This window comes from Ixodes scapularis, unplaced genomic scaffold (genome assembly GCF_016920785.2).
Source record: "Ixodes scapularis isolate PalLabHiFi unplaced genomic scaffold, ASM1692078v2 PGA_scaffold10__122_contigs__length_95168666, whole genome shotgun sequence".
NCBI classification, from domain to species: Eukaryota; Metazoa; Arthropoda; class Arachnida; order Ixodida; family Ixodidae; genus Ixodes; species Ixodes scapularis.
Window position 1 is genome coordinate 33618597 of NW_024609836.1, and position 8672 is coordinate 33627268.

At 51.7% G+C, this 8672-nt stretch overlaps 1 protein-coding gene across 1 annotated transcript; it reads left to right on the top strand.

Moving 5' to 3' along the window:
- Positions 1-927: 927 nt before the first annotated feature.
- LOC115328423 lies at positions 928-5435 on the top strand. The gene has a single exon (XM_029989619.3). It carries the CDS (start codon positions 928-930, stop codon positions 4603-4605), a length of 3678 nt encoding a protein of 1225 aa, XP_029845479.2. The 3' UTR covers positions 4606-5435.
- Positions 5436-8672: the final 3237 nt, after the last annotated feature.

The following is an 8672-nucleotide window of genomic DNA, read 5'->3' on the forward strand; positions in this document are numbered from 1 at the left end:
TAAATTTGTTTGCATAGGATATTATTTGGATCTTTTATTGTTAATTTTCACCGAACCTGTGACAAACTGGCGTCCGCGACAGGACCTGCTGACCACGGTGACGGCTCGGGCTGAGAGGGGACTGGAACGGAGAGTGTACAGTTAACCGTTACCGTAAATGACGGGCTGTATAGAGCCTACGTGTATGCGGGACCCCACCGCTTGGCTTGCCGATCGCTAATGAGGCGGGAGTTTAAACCCTTGTACAGGAACTAGAGCGAGTTTGAACAAAATATGGAGCTCAACGAGCTAATCGCGTGCGGCAAAGAGCTCGGACTTGAGGGAGCGGCTCTCAAGAAATGGGTTGATCACGAAAGGGCCCAGGACAGAGCAACGAAAGCTCAAGAACAAGAGCAGGCACGGGAGGCGGAGCTTCGAAGCTTGGAGCTTAAGATTAAACTGCAGGAACTGCAGAACGCGGCTCCGCCAGGGACAGGTGAGAACGGGACAGCGTCGGCGTTGGTCAAGAGCCCACAGCGGTGGCTACCAACGTTTGACGAAAAGAAAGATGATCTCGACGCTTATTTGTCGCGCTTCGAGAGACTTGCGACCGGGCAGCTCTGGCCGCAGGAGCAATGGGCCACGGCCTTGAGCGTATGCTTGTCCGGAGAGGCGTTGGCGGTGTTTGCCCGACTAACCCCGGAGGATTCGCTCGAGTACGAAAAGGTGAAGAAGGCGCTCCTCCAGAGGTTTCGCTTAACCGCCGACGGCTTTCGGGACAAGTTCAGAGGTGCAAGGCCCGACAAGGGTGAAACGGGTACACAGTATGCGGCTAGGTTGTCCAGCCTTTTTGACCGTTGGATCGGCCTGTCGGGAACAGAGAGAGAATTCTCCGCCTTGCGTAACTTACTGCTTACGGAGCAGTTTGTTCGAAGCGTATCGCCGAAGATGTCCCTGTTTTTACGAGAGCGAAAGGGCAGAGCGCTGGAGGACATAGCGAGCCTCGCAGACCGCTATCTCGAGGCCCAGGAGCAGGAGCCCGTAAGGCACGAGGATACTGGAGGGGGTCCCTCTCAAAATGCATGCCATCTGAAGCCCAACGGAAAACGGAACGAAAACAACAGGTCCCCGGGAAAATGTTTCTTGTGCGGCAAGAGCGGACATTTGGCGGCTGAATGTCGAAGTGGAATGAACCAAAACAGGAAGGCAGTGGTCTGCCAGAATTGCGGCAAGACGGGGCACGCGGCTAACAAGTGCTGGAGTCCGGTCGGAGGGGCGCGGGTTTCCTGCTTGCATGCGGCCGGGGAAGAGATGAACGCCGTATCGGATCGTGTGAGAAATGGTTATGTAGAGCTGCGGGACGGCACAAAGGTACCCGTGGTAAATGCAATGTCCGCAGCCGCCCTTCTCACAGGTGACATGCCGGTGGCCGCCGGCAGGCTACAGGGACAGGCTGTCACGGTTCTGCGAGACACGGGATGCAATACTGTTGTGGTGCGCCGGGACCTCGTTTCCGACGAAAGCCTGACGGGACGGTCGAGCCTCGTCTACTTGGTCGACGGAACCGCGAAGGTTTTACCTGAGGCCAAAGTACATGTCCAGACTCCGTTCTACAGCGGGACTATCACTGCGAAGTGTATGGACAGCCCATTGTACGACGTCATTCTGGGAAATATTCCGAATGTGCGTGCTCCCGGGGACCCCGACGTAGACTGGAATAGGTCAGACGAGACCAAAAACCGAGCCCCAGATGACAAGCCAGAAAATACTGGGGTTTCGACGACGGCTGCCGTGGAAACTAGATCCAGGAAGAAGATGGCAGGGAAGGGCGTCAGTCCGCTACGAGTGCCAAGCATTGAAGGCGCCCCCGCGGGGCCGGAAGAGTTGGCTACACAACAAAAAGAAGACCCCAGCCTAAAGACGTGCTTCGAGCGTGTGGGAAAAGAAATGACTTGCAAAAACTCAAACGACAGGTACGAGTTCGCTATGCACGAGGGGCTGCTGTACCGAATTTTTCGGCCTGCGGTAGAGAGGGAAGTGCACCAGCTGGTGCTTCCCCAGGGACTACGAGACGTGGTGCTTCGGATGGCCCATGATGGCATCCTGGCTGGACACCAGGGAGCAGAGAAAACCACCCACCGGGTTCTAGAGGAATTCTACTGGCCCGGACTTCAAGCCGATGTAAAGAGATTCGTCAGGTCTTGCGATCAGTGTCAGAGGACCACCCCAAAAGGAAAAGTGACGAAGGCACCCCTCGGCACGATGCCCTTGATAGACACTCCTTTCCAGCGGGTGGCCGTCGACATCGTGGGCCCCATCACACCGGTGACGGCGAAGGGGAATCGATATATCCTGACATTGGTCGACTATGCCACCCGATACCCTGACGCTGTCGCCCTCCCGGATATTACAACGGAACGTGTGGCTGAGGGCCTGGTAGAGATGTTTACACGGATCGGTCTGCCAAAAGAAATCGTGAGCGACCGCGGCTCGAACTTTACGTCAGATGTGATGAAGGAGGTGAGCAGGCTGCTCTCCATGACACAGCTCCACACCACACCATATCACCCTATGGCCAACGGCCTTGTAGAGAAATTTAACGGGACTATCAAGATGATGATGCGACGCATGTGCCAGGAGAGGCCGAGAGACTGGGACCGGTACCTCGCACCCCTTCTCTTCGCATACCGAGAGGTGCCGCAGGCGAGTCTGGGGTTTTCCCCCTTTGAACTGTTATACGGTCGACATGTGCGGGGGCCCCTCTCCGTTCTAAAGGAGCTGTGGACGAATGAGGCCCTGGAGCCGGAGATCCGTACCACCTACGAGTACGTGTGCGAACTCCGAAACCGACTGGAGGCGACCTGCCGGTTGGCCCATGAGGAACTCGAACGATCGGGTGCTCGGTACAAGAAGTACTACGACAAGAAGGCTCGGAACCGAGCCCTGAGCGCGGGTGACAGGGTGCTAATCTTGCTCCCGACAGACAACAATAAGCTGCTCATGCAGTGGAGAGGGCCCTATCCCGTCATGGCAAGGAAGGGCGAAGTAGACTATGCGGTGGACATCGGGCATGCAACGAGACTGTTTCATATCAACATGTTAAAGAAATACGAAGAGAGGGACCCGACGACCGCGAGCGGGGAAGGCATTCAGTGTGCTCTGGTAACGCCGGACGAGGGGGAGTGGGAGGACAGGCTGCCGCTCTTGAGCCTCGAAAGGGTGGAGGATAGTCGAGACGTGGCAATGGCTGACGGGCTTACGGAGCAACAGCGGCGGCAAGCCCAGACCCTCGTCAAGGAGTTTGAGGTGGTATTCTCAGATGTACCCGGGCGCACGGACCTAGTGGAGTGCCGGTTGGACATATCGGCCCCCAGACCGGTACACACAAAGCAGTACCCACTTCCGCATGCTGTGCGCCACACGATCAACGACGAGGTGCAGAAGATGTGGGAGATGGGAATAATCGAGCGGTCCCATTCGGCATACAACTCTCCTGTCCTCGCCGTGAAGAAGCCCGACGGCACCCATCGCCTATGTATTGATTTTCGGGCGCTCAATGATGTCCTGGACACCGATGCCGAACCGATTCCCCGAGTGGATACCTTGTTCTCGGAGATAGGAGCGAAGAAATATTTTTCGAAGCTAGATTTCACGAAAGGGTACTGGCAGATCCCTCTCTCCGAGGAGTCACGGGCCAAGACTGCCTTTTCAACGGACACGGGACTCTACCAGTTTAGATTCATGCCGTTTGGGATAAAGACGGCCCCGGCAATCTTCACAAGGCTCATGCGACGTCTTCTTGGGGCGGTGCCCGGGGTTCTATACTACTACGACGATGTCCTCATTGCAAGCAACACGTGGGAGGAGCACCTGGCGACACTCAGAGAGGTGCTGGAGAAGATCCGGGCCGCGGGGCTTACGGTGCGTCCCACAAAGTGTGAAATTGGGAGGGAAGAAATTGCCTTCCTGGGGCACCAGATTGGAAAAGGCAAAATGGCCCCTCTCAGTGGACTTGTGGAGAAAATCCAAGGAGCGAAACGACCGGAGACAAAGCGCCAGGTGCGCTCATTCTTGGGGCTGGCGGGATATTATCGGGAATTCATCGCCAACTACGCAGAGGTGGCCGCTCCCCTGACCGGCTTGACCCGAAAAGGAGGCAGCAACCGAGTCGACTGGAAACCGGAGCATGAGGAGTCCTTCGGCGAGCTGAAGCGCAGGCTGGCAAGCGCGCCGATACTTAGGCTGCCCGACATCCAAAAGCCCTTCGTTCTCAGAACCGATGCTTCGGATCAAAGCATCGGTGCAGTCCTCCTCCAGGCGCATGACGGTGTTCTACACCCGGTTGCATACGCGAGTCGGAGGCTTCTGCAAAGGGAGGCCGCCTACGCAACCGTTGAGCGTGAGGGGCTGGCGCTGATCTGGGGTATCCAGAAATTCCACACGTACCTCTACGGGAGGCCCTTTGTGCTGGAAACAGATCACCAGCCCTTGCTTTACATCAATCGTACCCGACATTCCAATGCTCGTGTGATGCGTTGGAGCCTCCGGCTCCAGGAGTACGATTTTCGCGTACGATACATCAAGGGGAGCGAGAACGTTGGGGCGGATTACCTCAGTCGCTTGTAAGGTAGAGCCAACGCAAATTTTTTTTTTTTGCTGGCTCCTGTAGATGGCGTTGGTATTTGCTGAAGTGAACGCAGCCGAACTGTATTTGTATTTCTTTTTTTTGTATGTACGACTATAAAATGCTTGGTGTTTACAGTTGTTCGTGATAAATATCTGTTCAGTCGCATGCATACGTGCAGGCTACCGCCCAGTTTTGTGTCGAATTGTGTGATTTCTCTATATTCACTGGTGAATATTTTTGAATTGGGGGTGGTGTCACAGAATTCGAGCGTTTTGTGTGTTTGGTTTTTGAATTGATTTTTTTCTTTTTGTTCTTGCCGTCCATTCGGCTGGCCCGGCGCATTGAGCGGCAGGGTTCGTTCCTCGTCCGTTTTTTTTTTTGTTTTATGACCCCCTGGCCCCGCGCGTTGAGCGGCGGGGTTCGGGCACCGTCCGTTTTCTGTTTTATGACCCCCTGGCCCCCCCCCTCGTCCCGAGGACGATTCTCGCGAGGTTTTTAGCTGGTAGCGATGGGCCCTTCGGCTTCCCGGAATGTTGGGAATGGTTTCCAGATGTCCGAGTGGGGGTGCGCTGTATGGTTCGCTGGGATAGGCTCACTGCGGGGCCTGCCAGTGTGACGTGTGTTTTTGTTGATATGTATTTTGTTGTTGAAACTGTTGAAAAACAATTATTTTTTTTTTGAACGAGGGAGAGTGGTGTCTGCCGCTGGAATTTGGGAAAGGGAGGACCTCGGCTTGATTCCGAGCCGAGTCAGGGCAGTGTGCGCGAAGACTTGGCCCGGGGTGTACGCAACGCGAAGTTTGGGGCGGGACTGCGGTAGCGACGGAAGGCTGAGCACGGGAGGAGTTTGGGCTCCCTGGTCCAAGCGCTGCTTTGGGCGCCCAAGTGTGTGTGCGTTTGTGGGTGAGTGCCTGTGCCGAGGAGCCACGCCGACAGCACCCAGGCGCACATCGACCTCCCAGGTTCGGTCGGCATCGCAAGAGGCCGCGTCACCCCCATCACCCACCGGACTCAGGTTCGCGCCACTCACCCCCCATATTACTTTGTATAGTTTATCCCTCCTTTAGTTTTTTTTTGTTACTTTGAGTGCAAGTACTTATATTGCAGAAAACTTTCTTTCTGAACGAGCGCTGTGTTTTTTTCATGTACAGATATAATCATACAACATAAGTCGCGCCTCAGCGCTTACTCTATGGGGCGGTCTGTTGTGTCTTGCTGTTGGAAGTTTTGTTTGTTTTGTTTTATGCACTGTCTAACGGATTTTCAGTAAACTATTTTGTGGCTGAAAAGAAAAGAGTCTGTGTTGCTCATTCTCCCCTCACCGTGAGTCAGTCACCAGGGCGTGGACCTATCGTCCGGTCAGCGGTCCTATCAAAATTATAAATTTGTTTGCATAGGATATTATTTGGATCTTTTATTGTTAATTTTCACCGAACCTGTGACAAGTACACAGTAAAACTTTTTACACACTTAAGGGTGTAAATCAGTTTGTCCCTGGGCTAACACCCTTATGGCGTTCAGGCAAGCACCCTTCATGAAGGGTGCTTGCTAACACCCTTGGTAAAGGGTGCTTGGCATGAAATGAGCTCCTGCTGGGGTGGCCCAGTGGATGCTGGGCCACCCCAGCCAATCTGGCGCCGGGAGGGTGTCATGCGACGTTTTGGTTATGTGGAGTACAAGGTCACATGACGCTCTTTCGACGCTGGATTGGCTGGTAGCGTCCGCCACGCTCGGACAAAGGGTGAAATGAAGTATAGACCCCAGTGAACATTTCATTGGAATGTGTCCAATACACATATCAGAACTTGTAAATTGTACAAAAATCATATATGGTATTGCATATTCTTATATTATTATTACGTGATTTACAGCTTATCATGTTTACTGAACACATTTACACTTTTTTCACTTAGAAGGATTGCCACATCACCACATACAAGGCATGTGATAAAGAAATATTGAGTCACACTAAACACAACTCACTTCATGAAGTAATACACAAGAGCTCCTTGCAAGCCACATCATAACCCCGTGGGCAATTGGGAAGTGCTACGGCACCCCCCTTTCTCGAACTCTAAGTGAGCAAGCAATGGCCCCAAACATCGCACTGCATGGCTGAACCATTGTGAACATCATGGTCTGCCACAAACGAAGCATGTAAAGCTTTCCTGTTTGGAGATCAAGTGACATGTTTTGTTTGTCTCAGAGGATTGCAGGCAACCCACGCTTCGCTTATCACTTGTCTCCTACGCGCATCTGGCTCAACACACAAGTCGCGCATTGTACCAAACGGTCCAAGAAGACGGAAAGGAAGGACTCCCCTCATTCTCGGACCCTCGTTTGTGCAACCGGAAACAGTCATCCTCCCCCTAGAAGATTAGCCCGTCGCTCAAAACTCGAACAAAAGTTGCTTTCCCCACCCCGTTCAGCCCTAAGCTGACAGTGTTGTGGAAGCCACGTGCTCCTTGGGCCAGCCCACGTGGGCCAGCCACACGCTCGTCACGCCACGGGTACTTCGAACGGCTCGGTTGTAACGCGCTGACGCTATTTACACCACCACAACGCTGCCAGCGCCACCAAGGGAAAAGCTGATAACCACGCCTGCCTTGCTACTCCACGGACGCGGGGAATCTTTTCTTTCTGGTTTTGTTTGCGCCGGATATCCCATGACGCATCGCGCTCTCCGTTCGCTTCTCTTCGAGCGCTTGCTCGAGTGCACCGTTTGGAACGAAAAATATAACCAGTCGTTCAAAATACAAACGTGCGATTATCATTTACGGTTATTATCCCTCATACTTGATTCACTTCCGAACGAAATTTGAATATTTCAATTTTTGTTTCCGTACCCCTTTAAAGAACACAACTGTGATGATGATTTAATGAATGATGATGATGAAATAATTTTGACTAAAGAGAGTGACCACAAGGGTATACTGACAGAATCACTAACAATGATGAAACCTAGAAATCTATTAGTGCCTTCCCTGTGTTTTGCCATTGAGTGGAAGAAGTTTCTTGGCCTATATTTTTGTTAGAAACAGGTGTGATGTGTCCGTCTTTTTAAATCTTGATGTTGTGCATATTTTTTATTTCCTAGGTTGAAAGCTCAAGACATTCCTTGTTGTTTGTTCAATCACATTTAACCAAATGTTAGTAGGTTGCTTTTTTATGTTTACTGTCCTTAGGTATGTCAGGGGCTGTGAACAGTAAAACGCTGCAAGGCACTGGAAGGAATTCCCTTTGTAAAGTGGTGGCAAGCAGAAGAGAAATTGTAAAGACTGACTTCATGTCTTCCCCTACGTTTTCTTTTTTGGGTCGCCTATTCATTTTTTGCCCATTAATACTCATCTGTGTTTGATACTTCTCTGCGTTTGTGTCACCCTTCAGAGAACCCGTCTTTAATAAATTAGTTGTTTGCCTGTTTGGCTAGCTTGCACCCTCGTTTTTGTTTATTAATAAATGACTGTAGGATTCGACTGTAGGATGACTGTAGGATTCAAGCACCGTGTTAATGCATACTAATAAATAGCAGCATACATTTATTGACTAGTGCTGATGATTAGACTAGTTAGTAGCCAATTATTGAAAAGAAATCATGAAGAATATGGGAACAGAGGATATGAACACAACGGGAACGCGACAAAAGAGCACACGACAAAACAGCACGGCGTCAAAACAGCACAGTGACAAAACAGCACGCATGTAGCAACTTCGAGCGCGCTCTTCACCTCTCTCTGTGCAAATAATTTTGAACCTCCTTGACCCTTTCATATTTTGGTGCTAGGTTGTAAAGGATGGGGGCATACTTGAAGAGATTGGGTAGTTAAAGGTGATATCTTCGCGTCGATGTTGGACGCGTTGTCTGGTCTTTTTTGTAGGACCAGGGAAAGCGGAAAAGTTATTGGCAAAAAGAAATCCATAAGTTCAAGTTATGAACCGTCTGGTTTGCGGCGGTCCGGTGAGGTTCCGTAGTACTCGTCGTCTTGTAATACCACCCAAGCGTAAAACGCCCCCCCCCCCCCCCCCAAAAAAAAAAAAAAAAAAAAAAAAGCAGGATTTGCGTTGAT